This window comes from Pantherophis guttatus, chromosome 9 (genome assembly GCF_059756535.1).
Source record: "Pantherophis guttatus breed Tessera chromosome 9, ASM5975653v1, whole genome shotgun sequence".
NCBI classification, from domain to species: domain Eukaryota; kingdom Metazoa; phylum Chordata; class Lepidosauria; order Squamata; family Colubridae; genus Pantherophis; species Pantherophis guttatus.
Window position 1 is genome coordinate 31473597 of NC_142071.1, and position 17404 is coordinate 31491000.

The 17404-nt window shown below is 47.7% G+C and overlaps 2 protein-coding genes across 2 annotated transcripts; both read right to left on the minus strand.

The window, feature by feature from the left end:
• LOC132712664 (nicotinamide N-methyltransferase-like) lies at window positions 1-3210 on the minus strand. Its single transcript, XM_087876056.1, has 3 exons — window positions 2908-3210; window positions 1861-2068; window positions 1-600 (listed from the first exon to the last, which is right to left on the minus strand). The coding sequence occupies exons 1-3, from the start codon at window positions 3053-3055 to the stop codon at window positions 174-176; spliced, it is 783 nt and encodes a 260-aa protein (XP_087732182.1). The 5' UTR covers window positions 3056-3210; the 3' UTR covers window positions 1-173.
• Window positions 3211-12093: 8883 nt separating this feature from the next.
• Window positions 12094-14683, minus strand: LOC148112516 (nicotinamide N-methyltransferase-like). Its single transcript, XM_087875565.1, has 3 exons — window positions 14485-14683; window positions 13760-13967; window positions 12094-12689 (listed from the first exon to the last, which is right to left on the minus strand). The coding sequence occupies exons 1-3, from the start codon at window positions 14648-14650 to the stop codon at window positions 12263-12265; spliced, it is 801 nt and encodes a 266-aa protein (XP_087731691.1). The 5' UTR covers window positions 14651-14683; the 3' UTR covers window positions 12094-12262.
• Between the last annotated feature and the right edge of the window lie 2721 nt (window positions 14684-17404).

A 17404-nucleotide genomic window follows, 5' to 3' on the forward strand; every position in this document is an offset into this window, starting at 1 on the left:
CAGAGGCAAGGTGTTACTTTATTACACACAGAGCCATTTGCCAGATGCCTACTAGGAAAGGCAAGGAAAAGAGCACAGAAGCCATGTTGTCTGTGCTTTCCCTAACTGGTATAACAGATTCATTATGATGGTTGGGGAAATTTCTGGGTGTTACGTTGACAGCTGTCTAACTTTCATGGGATACGTTTCTGGGCAAGAAGAACGCACAATTTCTTCCCATCGGCTACAGAAGGGGGGATGTTCATCTTGGTCTCCTCAATCCACTTAATGACAAAGCCAGCCTGTCTCACTGCCTCTTCGACCATCCCCTTCTCCAAGTAGAGGGCAGAGAACCTGTGTTGGCCCACCATGTAGTAATGCTCCTCAAGCGTTGAATGAAAGAGAAGGTGCCCCCCTGGTTTCAGGAGGGAACTGATGTTCCTGAAAGCCGATCGGTAGGTGGGGATGTCTTTGCAAGCCCCATCGAAGCACAAACTGGAGAGCAGGCAATCTGCAGGAGGAAGAACCAGCGGGGCCAAAGGGTTGGGTTGGGTCACATCGCATTTCAGGTATCGCTTGACGGCTCTTCGGACTTTCTCTTCCTTCTCTGGCCATTTTTCCCTGGGGGGAAAGACAGGAAGAATGTGACCTGCCTACCTCCAAGCTTGTTCACTCTGGAGTTGCCCTTCTTTTCATGGATGGAGATAAGTCAGGTTTCCCAGGTCTGCAGTCCTTCAAAAACAGGAAAGATCTTCTTTCTAGAAAATCTCCTTCTTGCCTGGATTCAAATATCAATCTGGAAAAGCCAAGGCCAGTATTCCTCAACCTTGGGAAGTATTAAGATATATGGTCTTCAGATCCCCAAAATTTCCCAATCACTACAAGGAACATTCAGTTAAGGTTGGGTCCCCATGTAGGTGCCACCACAATCACCATGGTCCCCAATCTTCACCTTGGCACTACCTACCTGACAGATGGAGAGGGCACTATAAATTATTTCAATATATTAATAATGACTATGTCATTATTTGTGACTACGTCATCCTAAAAATCCCATAATTTAAGATCAGGATGGAAATAGGTGATGGCAGCCTTTCTGTCATGAAGTCTCCTCTCTCATTTTAGGGTTGCTGTGGAAACGGTCAGTTTATGTGTTCAGTTAATCCCTTCCTGAGCAGCACATGGATTCCCACTGCCTTTCTCCAGTAGGAAGTGGCTGGAAAAGAACCACTCGGACCCAGAGAAGACATGGACCATTGAGGAGGAGATGACCCTGCAGGTCCTTCTGAAGCACTGCAGAAGAATTGAAACAGAGACTGAGCCTGGAAGAATTGAGTCTCCAATCCCCATTTGCCCAGGAGAGACAGTGAACGGGTTGCCAATTTGCTTTCTTACCACAGTGGGCACATCTCTCTCAGTAGAATCTAGTGGAGCTTCCTGAAAGAGAGTCCCTTTTGGTGCTTCAATGTGGACTCTTCTGGTCTGCACAATTTATTTATTTATTATTTATTTATTTATTATTCAAACTTCTATACCGCCCTTCTGCTTTCGGACTCAAGGCGGTGAACAGCCAAAATAAAAACATTTATACATAACATTGCAATTAAAAATAGATTTAAAATAATTAATAAATTTGGCCCATAATTTAAAACTTGTCAATTTAAAATCAGTATCAAAATTTTAAAACCAACCCTAAAATCAAGACAGATTATTCCCCTGTTAAGCTCCCGATTGCAAAACCTCTCCTGCTGCATTTTCATACATGGACAGATTAGCCAAAGTTGAAAGAAAAGGATCTGGCTGCCTTCTCTAGTTGAATCTTAATTAATCTTATAGTCTTAAAGACTTTCAAAGGAAAAGCTACGTTCTTCCTCTACCTACCTGTCTCCCTCCAGCTCACAGACGTATTTCACGACGGGGGTCCAATCAAAAGCCCCCGGCTCCTTCTTCAGCCATCGCTGCACCTCCTCCCGGTTCTGGTCAGTGTAATCGCTGGCTATGATCTCTCGGAAGGACTCGCAGGCGGAGAGGAACTGGTGGATGGTTGGGCCGGTGCCAATGTCGATCAGGGTGTCTCCCTTGATGCCATCTGGAGCCCATCAAGCCAAATGCAGAATTTTTCAAGCTCAGCCTGCTTTGGGTTCTTCCTATCCGCTATTCTGCACACTGGTACCTATTTTCCCATCTGAGCTGCCCCAGAAGAAGCACCAGAAACCCTTCAAAGAACTTCCTGGAGGCCACCTGATCACCTGGCAACAACCCTTCTCTTCTTCCCATTCCCATGAACCTGTTTCCAAGCCGGCCATTTGCTCATTTCTCAAGAAGAACACACATGTGAAAACTTTTGTCCACAAGACAATTGTCTGTAAACTGTTTCAACTTCTCCTGGACATGCAGGAGACCCTATCGTTCTGGACAACTGTCTGTCTAATGCGTTCTTAAAAACCTCCAGTAATGGAGCACCCACAACTTCTGGTGGCAAGCTGTTCCACTGGTTAATTGTTCTCACTGTTAGGAAGTTTCTCCTTAATTTCAGATTGCTTCTCTCCTTGATTAGTTTCCATCTATTGTTTCTTGTTCTGCTTCCTGGTACTCTGGAAAATAGCTTGACCCCCTATTTCTTGTGGTGGCTCCTCACATATTGGAAGACTGCTATCATGTCACCTCTAGCCTTTCTCTTCGCTAGATTAGACATTCCCAATTCCTGCAACCATTCTTCATATGTTTTAGCCTCCATCCCCCTCTTCTATGCTCTCTTTCTAGAGTCTCAACATCTGTTTTCTATCATGGTGACCAAAATTGGATACAACATTCAAAGGGTGAATATGAACGAATGAGCTTGCGTTGTGCCTCCTGGCTCCTCCTGACCTTCTCTGACCAACAAGCGTTCCTCACTTTGAGGTGAAAATTGGGAAAGTCAGCACTTACCTAGGCTGAATGCCCTGTGGGCCCCTTTCAGGAAAAAGGTTAAAATCTGATCATCATTATCAAGGTTAACGTCATAATATGTTTCCAGATAATCTTTGGGAAGAAAATTCTCGGCGTAGAACTCTCCCTCTGTGAAAGGCTCCTCCATAATCCCAGAAACTCTTTCGCCAACCGCTTTCAAGTTCTGAGCTTTATCATATTTTTATCTTGGTTAGCTCCACCTCCTGATTTCTCTTACGGATTGGTTTCTCAACAAAGCACCCTGATGCAGCCTCCAGCCTGATCGTTTTGCCCATCGCCTGCCAACTGATTTGAAGCCAGGACCTGAGCTGTCCTTCCCTCTCCCTCTTTTTTTTTTTTTTTTGCCATTGCGTAAGTAGTTATATATTTTTATTTATCTATTAGCTGTACCCGGCCATGCGTTGCTGTGGCCCAATCTGGTGCTTCTGCTGGGCTAAAAGAGCGAGGCTGAAGTTACAAACTCTCCACGAACATTTGGTGAGCGTGGCCAACTCGACGTCACTCACTTTCATCAGTCACATGACAGCCCCCGAGCCACGCCTACCAACTGGTGATTAGAGCAGAGAACCGGTTGCTAAAAAACAATGGGAACCACAAAATCCTCCCTCTCTGTCTCCCCCCCTCTCTGTATCTCTATGTCTCTCTCTCTCCCCCTCTCTCTGTATCTCTCTATGTCTCTCTCTCTCCCCTCTCTCTGTATCTCTCTATGTCTCTCTCTCTCTCCCTCTCTCTCTGTATCTCTCTATGTCTCTCTCTCCTCCCCCTCTGTATCTCTCTATGTCTCTCTCTCTCCCCTCTCTCTGTATCTCTCTATGTCTCTCTCTCTCCCTCTCTCTCTCTGTATCTCTCTATGTCTCTCTCTCCTCCCCCTCTGTATCTCTCTATGTCTCTCTCTCTCCCCTCTCTCTGTATCTCTCTATGTCTCTCTCTCTCCCTCTCTCTCTCTGTATCTCTCTATGTCTCTCTCTCCTCCCCCTCTGTATCTCTCTATGTCTCTCTCTCTCCCCTCTCTCTGTATCTCTCTGTCTCTCTCTCCTCCCTCTGTATCTCTCTATGTCTCTCTCTCTCCCCTCTCTCTGTATCTCTCTATGTCTCTCTCTCTCCCTCTCTCTCTGTATCTCTCTATGTCTCTCTCTCCTCCCCCTCTGTATCTCTCTATGTCTCTCCCTCTCCCCTCTCTCTGTATCTCTCTATGTCTCTCTCTCTCCCCCTCTCTCTGTATCTCTCTATGTCTCTCTCTCCTCCCCCTCTGTATCTCTCTATGTCTCTCTCTCCCCTCTCTCTGTATCTCTCTATATCTCTCTCTCCCTCTCTCTCTGTATCTCTCTATGTCTCTCTCTCCTCCCCCTCTGTATCTCTCTATGTCTCTCTCTCTCCCCTCTCTCTGTATCTCTCTATGTCTCTCTCTCTCCCTCTCTCTCTCTGTATCTCTCTATGTCTCTCTCTCTCCCCTCTCTCTGTATCTCTCTATGTCTCTCTCTCTCCCTCTCTCTCTCTGTATCTCTCTATGTCTCTCTCTCCTCCCCCTCTGTATCTCTCTATGTCTCTCTCTCTCCCCTCTCTCTGTATCTCTCTATGTCTCTCTCTCTCCCTCTCTCTCTCTGTATCTCTCTATGTCTCTCTCTCCTCCCCCTCTGTATCTCTCTATGTCTCTCTCTCTCCCCTCTCTCTGTATCTCTCTATGTCTCTCTCTCTCCCTCTCTCTCTCTGTATCTCTCTATGTCTCTCTCTCCTCCCCCTCTGTATCTCTCTATGTCTCTCTCTCTCCCCTCTCTCTGTATCTCTCTGTCTCTCTCTCCTCCCCCTCTGTATCTCTCTATGTCTCTCTCTCTCCCCTCTCTCTGTATCTCTCTATGTCTCTCTCTCCCTCTCTCTCTGTATCTCTCTATGTCTCTCTCTCCTCCCCCTCTGTATCTCTCTATGTCTCTCCCTCTCCCCTCTCTCTGTATCTCTCTATGTCTCTCTCTCCCCCCCTCTCTCTGTATCTCTCTATGTCTCTCTCTCCTCCCCCTCTGTATCTCTCTATGTCTCTCTCTCCCCTCTCTCTGTATCTCTCTATATCTCTCTCTCCCTCTCTCTCTGTATCTCTCTATGTCTCTCTCTCCTCCCCCTCTGTATCTCTCTATGTCTCTCTCTCTCCCCTCTCTCTGTATCTCTCTGTCTCTCTCTCCTCCCCCTCTGTATCTCTCTATGTCTCTCTCTCTCCCCTCTCTCTGTATCTCTCTATGTCTCTCTCTCTCCCTCTCTCTCTCTGTATCTCTCTATGTCTCTCTCTCCTCCCCCTCTGTATCTCTCTATGTCTCTCTCTCTCCCCTCTCTCTGTATCTCTCTGTCTCTCTCTCCTCCCCCTCTGTATCTCTCTATGTCTCTCTCTCTCCCCTCTCTCTGTATCTCTCTATGTCTCTCTCTCTCCCTCTCTCTCTGTATCTCTCTATGTCTCTCTCTCCTCCCCCTCTGTATCTCTCTATGTCTCTCCCTCTCCCCTCTCTCTGTATCTCTCTATGTCTCTCTCTCTCCCTCTCTCTCTGTATCTCTCTGTCTCTCTCTCCTCCCTCTGTATCTCTCTATGTCTCTCTCTCTCCCCTCTCTCTGTATCTCTCTATGTCTCTCTCTCTCCCTCTCTCTCTGTATCTCTCTATGTCTCTCTCTCCTCCCCCTCTGTATCTCTCTATGTCTCTCCCTCTCCCCTCTCTCTGTATCTCTCTATGTCTCTCTCTCTCCCCCTCTCTCTGTATCTCTCTATGTCTCTCTCTCCTCCCCCTCTGTATCTCTCTATGTCTCTCTCTCCCCTCTCTCTGTATCTCTCTATATCTCTCTCTCCCTCTCTCTCTGTATCTCTCTATGTCTCTCTCTCCTCCCCCTCTGTATCTCTCTATGTCTCTCTCTCTCCCCTCTCTCTGTATCTCTCTATGTCTCTCTCTCTCCCTCTCTCTCTCTGTATCTCTCTATGTCTCTCTCTCTCCCCTCTCTCTGTATCTCTCTATGTCTCTCTCTCTCCCTCTCTCTCTCTGTATCTCTCTATGTCTCTCTCTCCTCCCCCTCTGTATCTCTCTATGTCTCTCTCTCTCCCCTCTCTCTGTATCTCTCTATGTCTCTCTCTCTCCCTCTCTCTCTCTGTATCTCTCTATGTCTCTCTCTCCTCCCCCTCTGTATCTCTCTATGTCTCTCTCTCTCCCCTCTCTCTGTATCTCTCTATGTCTCTCTCTCTCCCTCTCTCTCTCTGTATCTCTCTATGTCTCTCTCTCCTCCCCCTCTGTATCTCTCTATGTCTCTCTCTCTCCCCTCTCTCTGTATCTCTCTGTCTCTCTCTCCTCCCCCTCTGTATCTCTCTATGTCTCTCTCTCTCCCCTCTCTCTGTATCTCTCTATGTCTCTCTCTCCCTCTCTCTCTGTATCTCTCTATGTCTCTCTCTCCTCCCCCTCTGTATCTCTCTATGTCTCTCCCTCTCCCCTCTCTCTGTATCTCTCTATGTCTCTCTCTCCCCCCCTCTCTCTGTATCTCTCTATGTCTCTCTCTCCTCCCCCTCTGTATCTCTCTATGTCTCTCTCTCCCCTCTCTCTGTATCTCTCTATATCTCTCTCTCCCTCTCTCTCTGTATCTCTCTATGTCTCTCTCTCCTCCCCCTCTGTATCTCTCTATGTCTCTCTCTCTCCCCTCTCTCTGTATCTCTCTGTCTCTCTCTCCTCCCCCTCTGTATCTCTCTATGTCTCTCTCTCTCCCCTCTCTCTGTATCTCTCTATGTCTCTCTCTCTCCCTCTCTCTCTCTGTATCTCTCTATGTCTCTCTCTCCTCCCCCTCTGTATCTCTCTATGTCTCTCTCTCTCCCCTCTCTCTGTATCTCTCTGTCTCTCTCTCCTCCCCCTCTGTATCTCTCTATGTCTCTCTCTCTCCCCTCTCTCTGTATCTCTCTATGTCTCTCTCTCTCCCTCTCTCTCTGTATCTCTCTATGTCTCTCTCTCCTCCCCCTCTGTATCTCTCTATGTCTCTCCCTCTCCCCTCTCTCTGTATCTCTCTATGTCTCTCTCTCTCCCTCTCTCTCTGTATCTCTCTGTCTCTCTCTCCTCCCCCTCTGTATCTCTCTATGTCTCTCTCTCTCCCCTCTCTCTGTATCTCTCTATGTCTCTCTCTCTCCCTCTCTCTCTGTATCTCTCTATGTCTCTCTCTCCTCCCCCTCTGTATCTCTCTATGTCTCTCTCTCCCCTCTCTCTGTATCTCTCTATGTCTCTCTCTCTCCCTCTCTCTCTGTATCTCTCTATGTCTCTCTCTCCTCCCCCTCTGTATCTCTCTATGTCTCTCTCTCTCCCCTCTCTCTGTATCTCTCTGTCTCTCTCTCCTCCCCCTCTGTATCTCTCTGTCTCTCTCTCTCCCCTCTCTCTGTATCTCTCTATGTCTCTCTCTCTCCCTCTCTCTCTGTATCTCTCTATGTCTCTCTCTCCTCCCCCTCTGTATCTCTCTATGTCTCTCCCTCTCCCCTCTCTCTGTATCTCTCTATGTCTCTCTCTCTCCCTCTCTCTCTGTATCTCTCTGTCTCTCTCTCCTCCCCCTCTGTATCTCTCTATGTCTCTCTCTCTCCCCTCTCTCTGTATCTCTCTATGTCTCTCTCTCTCCCTCTCTCTCTGTATCTCTCTGTCTCTCTCTCCTCCCCCTCTGTATCTCTCTATGTCTCTCTCTCTCCCTCTCTCTCTGTATCTCTCTGTCTCTCTCTCCTCCCCCTCTGTATCTCTCTATGTCTCTCTCTCTCCCTCTCTCTCTGTATCTCTCTGTCTCTCTCTCCTCCCCCTCTGTATCTCTCTATGTCTCTCTCTCTCCCCTCTCTCTGTATCTCTCTATGTCTCTCTCTCTCCCTCTCTCTCTGTATCTCTCTGTTTCTCTCTCCTCCCCTCTGTAACTCTCTATGTCTCTCTCCCCCCTCTGTATCTCTCTATGTGTCTCTCTCTCCCCCTCTATCTGTATCTCTCTCTGTCTCTCTCTCTCCCACCCTCTCTCTCTGTATCTCTGTATGTCTCTCTCTCTCTCTCCCCATTCTCTTTGTATTTCTCTATGTTTCTCTCTCCCCCTCTCTCTGTTTATCTCTGTCTCTGGCCCGGCCTCTTCTGCATCCCCAGCCATCACCCTTACCTTTTCAGGCCAGGCCTTCGCAGCTTTCCGCACCACAGCAGAAACTCGGGGGACCCCTCCGTCCTCCCTACACAGATGTTCTCTGGGGGCTCAACGGAGAGACACATAGCAGGGAAGGGAAGGGAGGGAGGGAGGGGGTGCGGCGGGGGTTCGAGGCTGGTTTGGGGCTTCCCACCTGAAGGAAGAAAGCGGCAAAGCCGGGAGCCACGCACACCCCATTGGACCCCTGCTGCGCAGTTCTCCTCCCCCACCTGCCAAGGGCAGGGGAATGATTAAATCCCCTGCTCTTCCAGGCAAAATGAAGGAGGGCCGGCCATCCTCCCTTCTGCCTGTTTCCACCCCCCCCCCGAAGCCTCCCTGGAGCCCCTTTTCTGCCAGAGGCCGAAATTTTCGTGTAGGCTCTGTGAACTGCCAGAGCGCCCACCTAGGCGAGGGATGGAGGGTTCCCGCATGGCGGACCCAGGCAGCCTTGTTGCCAGGTGTTCTTTGGAGGGAGCCCCAAGTTGCGTCCCTTTCTGGATCAGGACTCGTTACACATGGTCACTCATGCCCACTTCCCGCCTGGACTACTGCAACGCTCTCTACATGGGGCTCCCCTTGAGGAGCACCCGGAGGCTCCAACTGGCGCAGAGTGCGGCCGCGCGGGTGGTTATGGGAGCGACATGGCGTTCCCATGTAACACCTCTCCTGTGCGAGCTGCACTGGCTCCCGGTGGTCTTCCGTGTGCGCTTCAAGGTCTTGGTTACCACCTTTAGAGCGCTCCATGGCTTAGGACCTGGTTATCTACGAGACCGCCTGCTGCCACCAGTAGCCTCCCACCGGCCGGTACGCTCTCGTAGGGAGGGGCTCCTCCAGGTGCCGTCGGCCAAACAATGTCGACTGGCAGCCCCCAGGGGGAGACCCTTCTCTGTGGGGGCACCTACTATCTGGAATGAGCTCCCCCCGGAGATACGGAGGATCCCGGATCTACGCACCTTCCGCCGCGCTTTTAAAATCTTTTTATTCCATCAGGCTGGCCTGGCCTAATTTTTCCCTTTTAAAATACAAATTTTAAATTGGTTTTAATTTATTGGGGTGTTTTAAATCTGTCTTCAGCCAAATTATTTAATTCGGTTTTATTCTGTTTTTAAATTTTGTATTTATGTGTTTTTATCTTGTGGCTGTTCACCGCCCGGAGTCCTTCGGGAGTAGGGCGGTATACAAATCAAATAAAACATAAAAAACAAATAAGGGTGGCTGGAGATGGGGATGGGCAGCAGCGGTGGGCGAGGCTAGTTCACGGGGTGGCCGGGGAGGGGGAGGTCGGAGCCAGGCTCGGGCGGGCCCTGCCCAGCCCTAGAAGCGCCGGCTGCGAGGGCTTCCCAGAGGGGAGCTGGCTGCCTACCTGCCAAGCCTGTTTTCATGTTTTTACCTGTCATGGGGTGACATGTATATAATATAGGTATATAAAAACACGCCCGTACTCGAATGCAATGTTGTTTCAAAATTTGAAAGCAATTGGTGAAGAGCTTTCGGAGATGTGCGGTTATGTGCAAACGAACATTTATATTTTTATTTATATAGATTTGTCAAGTACATATTAGATAATATATATAAGTATAAACATGAATTGAATACATAAAATGAATACAAATAGAGGAAATATTAGGACAGGGACAGTAGGCACTTACAGACCTCTTAGGAATGGGGTGAAGTCAACAGTAGACAGTCTAAGGTTAAAGTTTTGGGGGTTTGGGGAAGAGACCACAGAGTCAGTTAGTGCATTCCAGGCATTGACCACTCTGTTGCTGAAGTCATATTTTCTACAATCGAGTTTGGAGTGGTTTACCTTGAGTTTGTATCTGTTATGTGCTTGTCTGTTGTTGTGGTTGAAGCTGAAGTAGTCATTGACAGGTAGGACAGTGTAGCAGATAATTTTATATTCTACAGTTAGGTCAGATCAAAAGTGGCGTAATTCTAAGTTGTCTAAGCCCAGAATTTCAAATCTGGTGGCATAAGTTATTCTGTTGTGAGCAGAGGAGTGGAGGACTCTTCTAATGAAATATCTCTGGACACGCTCAATTGTATTAATGTGGAATATGCAGTGCGGGTTCCAGACAGATGAGCTGTATTCGAGAATTGGTCTAGCAAATGTTTTGTATGTTCTGGTTAGTAGTGTGATTTTACCGGAGAAGAAGCTAGGTAAGATTAAGTTTACAACTCTTAGTGCCTTTTTGGCAATGTTGTTACAGTGGGCTTTGGCACTTAGATCATTAGAAATGAGTACTCCAAAGTCCTTGACAGAGTGAGGGTTATCTACAAGGTCATGTCCACTCAGCTTGTATTTTGTATTCTTATTCTTTTTGCCAATGTGTAAGACAGGGCATTTTTTGGTTGAGATTTGGAGTCACCAATTGTTTGACCATTCCGACACAAAGTCAAGGTCTTTTTGAAGAGTAGTAACATTATCAGTGGTGTTAAATAGTTTTACATAATCAGCAAAGAGAACACAGTTGCTTATAATATAATCATCATGCCTGGAAGCCATATTACCTGTGTGCCTTGAGGATCCAGGCCTGCCACACTTATACCATGGGACGTTGGGAGGGGGGGATTGCTTGAGTGAAGTAGAGAGAGCCATAACAAACTGCTCTAAGAGAAGTTCAAGGCTTGATGTCCGGCAGCTGTACAGAGGAGAAATTGGAGGATGTCTTCTGTTCGGGAAAGAACTGATTGGAGCTGTGGTGGACATGTGGGAGATGTGGGCAAGGTCTTGAACTCTCTTGTGGGTGCGGAAAACCCAGAAGCTTTCAGATTTGGGTTTTCCCAGATGTGCCAATATGACATCTCTAATAAAAGTTAGCTTTGACAACTTCAAGCCTCTGAGTTTGATTTCGTTGGGGGTGTTATTTGGAACCCTGAGACTCTCTTCCCTTTCTTTTCTGAATTCTGAATTCCAAGTTGATTTCTTAAAACAGCTCCCCTCCCAATGTTTGCCCTAATCAGCTTATCCCTTGTTTCCTGCTTATTGGCTCCAAAAGAGCTGCTAATTATAGCAACTAGGGAGTAGCATCTATTTCAGCTTCTGCTTTACGACTCTCCTGCACTTAAGTCCAGAACAGGTAGATCAGCATTTCTCAACCCTGGCAACTTTAAGAGGAGTGGACTTCAACTCTCGAATTTCACCCCTGATGCGAGAATGTAAAATCTAATATTATCTGATCGGATCTAAGCTCCTTGGAGATGCCCTCCAAAACCAGATATGCATGGATAGCTCAGCACTGCACCAACCCATCATTCTTCTCCTTTGGCACCAAAACCTTTGCCAACCATCCGCCTCTTCTAGGCACGAGTACAGGAAGGTAGCCTGACCCCTGCCTTATTCTGCCTCTTTGCCAGCTGCGATTCCTTGTCCTGACCTTCTCCACAACTTCTGCAGATTGAAGCATCCTTAAGAAATGGGGCAGCCTGAGGCATGCCAAGGGGCAGGGGCTTTATCAAGGTGGAGGAGCGGATTGGTTTATCAGCCTAAACCAGCTGCTTTGCAAATCAGCCTCCCCCCCCCCAGTCTCCTGGAAGGACCCCACCTGCAGACAAACTGCAGAATCTCTCAGCTGGAAACACAGATGGTCCTTCCTGGCCAAAGAACCAGAGAGCAATATGTTTGCCCCAACCTTACGAGAGCCAGATGTGTGTGGGAGACATTTAGAGGTGGGGCCCTGGGCAGAGGCAAAGCGCGTAAGACCAAGAGGGCTGAAGAAGGCTGCCCTCTCACCTCCCAGTGGCCAGCGGTGGCCCGGTGGCTGATCTGACTCTGCTTTTGAACTGGCTGGTCATTTGGGGCAGCAGAGAGAGAGAGGGATGGGTGGCTCTGACTTGGAGGAAATCAGAGGCTGGAGGCATGAAAGAGTCACCCCCAGCCAGTGGCAGGGTAGCCGGGAAGAAGGGAGTGCCATCTCAGAAAGGGCAGGGCTGAGGGCAGCCCAGGGCAACACATGCCCAGAGAATCCACGTACTTAGGAAACAGAGAGACACAACACAAGGAAAGCAGAAACTAACACACACACACAGAGGCAAGGTGTTACTTTATTACACACAGAGCCATTTGCCAGATGCCTACTAGGAAAGGCAAGGAAAAGAGTATAGAAGCCATGTTGTCTGTGCTTTCCCTAACTGGTATAACAAAATCATTATGATGGTTGGGAATGCTTCTGGATGCTATATCGGCAGCTAATTTTCACGGACTACGTTTCTGGGCAAGAAGGATGCACAGCTTCTTCCCATCGGTTACAGAAGGGGGAATGTTGACCCTGGTCTCCTCAATCCACTTAATGACAAAGCCAGCCTGTCTCACTGCCTCTTCGACCATCCCCTTCTCCAAGTAGAGGACAGAGAACTTTTTTTGGCCCACCATATAATAATTAGTTTCAAGCGGTGAATTAAAGAGAAGATGCCCCCCTGGTTTCAGGAGGGAACTGATGTTCCTGAAGGCTGATTGGTAGGTGGGGATGTCCTTGCAAGCTGCTTCAAAGCAAAAACTCGAGAGCAGGCAATCTGCAGGAGGAAGAACCAGCGGGGCCAAAGGGTTGGGTTGGGTCACATCGCATCTCAGGTACTGCTTGATGGCTCTTCGGACTTTCTCTTCCTTCTCTGGCCATTTTTCCCTGGGGAAAAAAACAGGAAGAATGTGACCTGCCTACCTCCAAACCTTGGTCACTCTGGAATTGCCCTTCTTTTTATGGATGGAGATAGGTTTCCCAGGTCAAAAACAGGAAAACCCTTCTTTCTAGAAAATATCCTTCTTGGATATTTGGATTCAAATATCAGTCTGGAAAGGTCAAGGGCAGTGTTCCTCCACTTTGGCAGCAATTAGGATGTATGGCTTTCAACTCCCAGAATTCCCCAGACAGCACAAGGAACCCTAGTCTGAGGTTGGGTCCCCATATAGCTGCCATCACGATTACCAATCTTTGTCTTGGTACTTCACAGATGATGAGGATGCTAAAAATTATTTCAATCAATTAATAATAGCCACACGTGACTATGTCGTCATAAAAATACCATGACTTATGTCCCTGGATAAAAGGTTGGGACACAAAAAGATAATGGCAGCCTTTGTATGATGATGTCTTCTCTCTGGCACCTCAAGGTTGCTCTGGAAATGGTCAATTTATGTGTTCAGTTAATTCACTCCTGAGCAGAACGTGGATTCCCACCGTCTTTCTCCAGTTGGAATTGGCAACTGAAGAACCGCACTTTGTCTTATTAGGTTAGTGGGTGAGTCCACTGGGCAATGTGTGCCAATTGAAACAAGGAGGAGAACACCAAGGAGTGGAAGGTTGAATAGGCTGCAAAGTTTGGTACTCGTCTTTCTGAGTCCAACACAAGAAGAAACAAATATATAACAAAGATGGAAGCCAATGGAGACCTTTGGCTAGAGAGACCCTGCTTAAGTACAATTACTCTCCTGTTAAGCTCCTGATTGCAAAATCTCTCCTGCTGCAATTTTGCAATATCCTTCCCCCAGGAGTGGAGAGGGAATGGGGATTTTGCAGTATCCTTCTCCTGCCACACCCATCAAGCCACACCATGCCCACCAAGCCATGCCCACAGAACTGGTAGTAAAAAAATTTGAATTCCACCACTGATCTGGTTGCCTTCTCTAATTGAATCTTAATTAATCTTATAGACTTAAAGACTTTCAAAGGAAAAGCTATGTTCTTCCTCTACCTACCTGTCTCCCTCCAGTTCACAGATGTATTTCACGAAGGGGGTCCAGTCAAAAGCCCCAAGTTCCTTCTTCAGCCATCGCTGCACCTCCTCCCGGTTCTGGTCAGTGTAATCGGTGGCTATGATCTCCCGGAAGGACTCGCAGGCGGAGAGGAATTCGTGGATGGTTGGGCCGGTGCCAATGTCGATCAGGGTGTCTCCCTTGATGCCATCTGGAGCCCATCAAGCGAAATGCAGAGTTTTTCAAGCTCAGCTTGCTTTGGGTTCTTCCTATCTGCTATTATGAACACTGGTACCTATTTTCCCATCTGAGCTGCCCCAGAAGCACCAGAAGCCCTTCAAAGAATATCCTGGAAGCCCCCTGATCACCTGGCAACCCCTTGTCTTCTTATCCTTCCCATGAACCTATTCCCTTCCCACCTCTTCTCCCCATCTCAATAAGAAATAAACACATGTGAAAGAGATTGTGGAAACTTCTGCTTTGCATTTCGTTTTCACATCAGTCTGCAGGAAAAATCAAGAAATGTTTGTGACAATTTTGGCATCTGCCTTTTGTAATCTACAGGCTTAGACACCCTGAAGAAGACATCTAAGTGGTGCAGGGTATGGTCAGCAGAATTGGGAAGACAAAAACATGACTTTGAGATCTGCCTCCTGGCTCCTCCTGACTATCTCTGATCAACCAGCGTCCCTTCCTTTGAGGTTAACATTGGGGAAGTCAAGACTTACCTAAGTTGAACGCCCTGTGGGCCCCTTTCAGGAAAAAGATTAGAATCTTATCCACTCCAACATCATCATCATCATCAAAATTAACTTTATAAAATGTTTCCAGATAATCTTTGGGACGAAAATTCTTGGCATAGAAATCTCCCTCTGTGAAAGGCTCCTCCATCATCCCAGAAACTCTTTTGCCAACTGTTGGTTGCTCCTTTCACGTTCTGAGCTTTATTATATTTTTATCTTGCGTAACTCCACCCCCTGATTTCTCTTACCATTTGGTTTCTCAACAAAGGAGCCTGTTGCAGGCTGCACCCTGATCGTTTTGCCCACCACGTGCCCAGCACACCATTGCAGCTCCTGCTCCTGTGGCACACTTTCCACATTCTGCCCTCCAGACACACCTCCACCACCATCCCCATCAACGCCCCCAAGAATCCCATGTGGAAGGATGGGAATTGTTGTGTAACCATCTTTGGAGACAGGAGGAGCTGCTTTGTCTGAGCTTTTCATGGGAAGAACCCTTCTAGAACAAACCCCAACTCCAAGTAAAGATTCTGAAGGAAGCCTTTTTCAAAGTTCTATTGACTAAAATAGGTAAACTGGCACATCTGGGAAAACCCGAATCTGAGAGGTCCGGGTTTTCCCTCAGTAAATCAAAAACCCCAAAACCATTCCCTCACTCCTCAGTTGATTACATGCTCCAAACAACTGCCATCCCATCTCGAGACATCACTCTGACCACTCCTTCTCCAGATGCTGGATCGCCCTGACCTTGACCGACAGGAAGAATGCTATTTTGTCTACAGGCAACCCCTCAACTAAATCCCCCCTCCTACTTTCCCACAGATGAGAAGGGGGCAGCATGGAAGCTTCTGGCCTAATATGGCTTCCAAAGCTGACAGAAGAACGTAGCCAGTTCACTGTCTCTCCTGGGCAAATGGGAAGTGGAGAACCAGTTGTTCCACACTCAGTCTCTGTCTTAATTCTTCTGCAGTGCTTCAGAAGGACCTTCAGGGTCATCTCCTCCTCAGTGGTCCATGTCTTCTTTGGGCCTCCCCTTCCCAAGCTCTCTCTCCTTGTGGGACCTGTATCTCAGCAGGGTCTCTTTAGCCAAAGGTCTCCATTGGCTTCCATCTTTGTTATATATTTGGTTCTTCTTGCACTGGACTCAGAAAGACGAGTACCAAACTTTGCAGCCTATTCAACCTTCCACTCCTTGGTGTTCTCCTCCTTGTTTCAATTGGCACATTGCCCAGTGGACTCACCCACTAACCTAATAGGACAAAGTGCGGTTCTTCAGTTGCCAGTTCCAACTGGAGAAAGACGGTGGGAATCCACGTTCTGCTCAGGAGTGAATTAACTGAACACATAAATTGACCATTTCCAGAGCAACCCTAAAATGCCAGAGAGGAGACATCATCATACAAAGGCTGCCATTATCTTTTTATCCAGGGACATAAGTCATGGTATTTTTATGACGACATAGTCACGTCTGGCTATTATTAATTGATTGAAATAATTTTTAGCATCCTCATCATCTGTGAAGTACCAAGACAAAGATTGGTGATCATGCTGGCAGCTACATGGGGACCCAACCTCAGACCAGGGTTCCTTGTGCTGTCTGGGGAATTCTGGGAGTTGAAAGCCATACATCTTAAGAGCTGCCAAAAGGGAGGAACACTGCCCTTGACCTTTCCAGACTGATATTTGAACCGAGGCAAGAAGGAGTGTCGAGTCCCAATCTAGAACTCGACATACCTTGTGGGGAAGCGCGTGACCCGGTGACCAGCAAGATTGACAGGGCAGGTGGTGGGAACAAACCAGGGGTGAAATGCTACTAGTTCGGGCCGGTTCACCCGAACCGGTAGTAAAATATGCTACTGGTTTGCTGAACCGGTAGTAAAAAATGTAAAAAAAAACTTACGATGATCAGCTGAGCAACCCTCGATCGTCGGAACTTTTTTTTTTTACTTTTTAGGCATTTTTTTTACCACTGGCTCGGACGAATAGGTAGTAAAAAATGCTTTAAAAAAGTAAAAAAAAAAAAGGCTCCGATGATCAAAGCTGTGCCACGCGATTGTCGGAACCTTTTTTTTTACTTTTTTAAAGCATTTTTTACTACCTATTCACCTGAGCCAGTAGTAAAAAATGCTTTTAAAAAGTTTTTAAAAAGGTTCCCACGTGCGCCACAGCTAATCACCCCCTCACCCACATGCACGCTGTTCTACTTACCTTTCCAAGCCTTCCTTTGGTGCGCACTATGTGTGTGCACACACAGTGCATATTTGGCACATGTGTGGCTAGCGAACCAGTAGTAAACCAGTTCAGATTTCACCACTGGAACAAGCTTCAGTCAGCGGATGGTGGGCGAGTGATTGCAGAGCGGATTCCGGGCCCTCACAGACCACCGCGGAGCCGCGCTGGGCGGGTATTTCAAAAACCTGCTGAACAGCTGAGGGGGTGGATTTGGCTGCCGGATGGTGGCTAGCCAGCCCAGCTAATGGGTTTAAAAAGCGCGGAGAGGCAAAAGCTCTCAGCGCTGACTTTGAATGTGCACACTCTGTGTTTTGCGGACTGGACTTTGTAGCGGCAAAATAAAATAGTTCTGCTTAACCAGGTTGGATTTCAGGCTCTTTGTGATCCGCACGAGACTAACTCAGACAGAGCCAAGAAGGAAATTTTCTAGAGAGAAGGGATTTCCTGTTTTTGAAGGATAGCAGACCTGAGAAACCTGACCTATCTCCATCCATAAAAAGAAGGCCAACTCCAGAGTGACCAAGGCTTGGAGGTAAGCAGGTCACATTCTTCCTGTCTTTCCCCCCAGGGAAAAATGGCCAGAGAAGGAAGAGAAAGTCTGAAGAGCTGTCAAGCAATACCTGAAATGCGATGTAACCCAACCCAACCCTTTGGCCCCGCTGGTTCTTCCTCC

Coding starts and splice junctions, on each gene's coding strand:
- LOC132712664 (XM_087876056.1), bottom strand. CDS start 3,055: ATGGAGGAGCCTTTCACAGAGGGAGAGTTCTACGCCGAGAATTTTCTT. Junction 2,069..2,907: donor CCACAGGGCATTCAGCCTAG/GTAAGTGCTGAC, acceptor GATGGGCTCCAG/ATGGCATCAAGGGAGACACC. Junction 601..1,860: donor TGTGAGCTGGAGGGAGACAG/GTAGGTAGAGGA, acceptor CTTTCCCCCCAG/GGAAAAATGGCCAGAGAAGG.
- LOC148112516 (XM_087875565.1), bottom strand. CDS start 14,650: ATGATGGAGGAGCCTTTCACAGAGGGAGATTTCTATGCCAAGAATTTT. Junction 13,968..14,484: donor CCACAGGGCGTTCAACTTAG/GTAAGTCTTGAC, acceptor GATGGGCTCCAG/ATGGCATCAAGGGAGACACC. Junction 12,690..13,759: donor TGTGAACTGGAGGGAGACAG/GTAGGTAGAGGA, acceptor TTTTTTCCCCAG/GGAAAAATGGCCAGAGAAGG.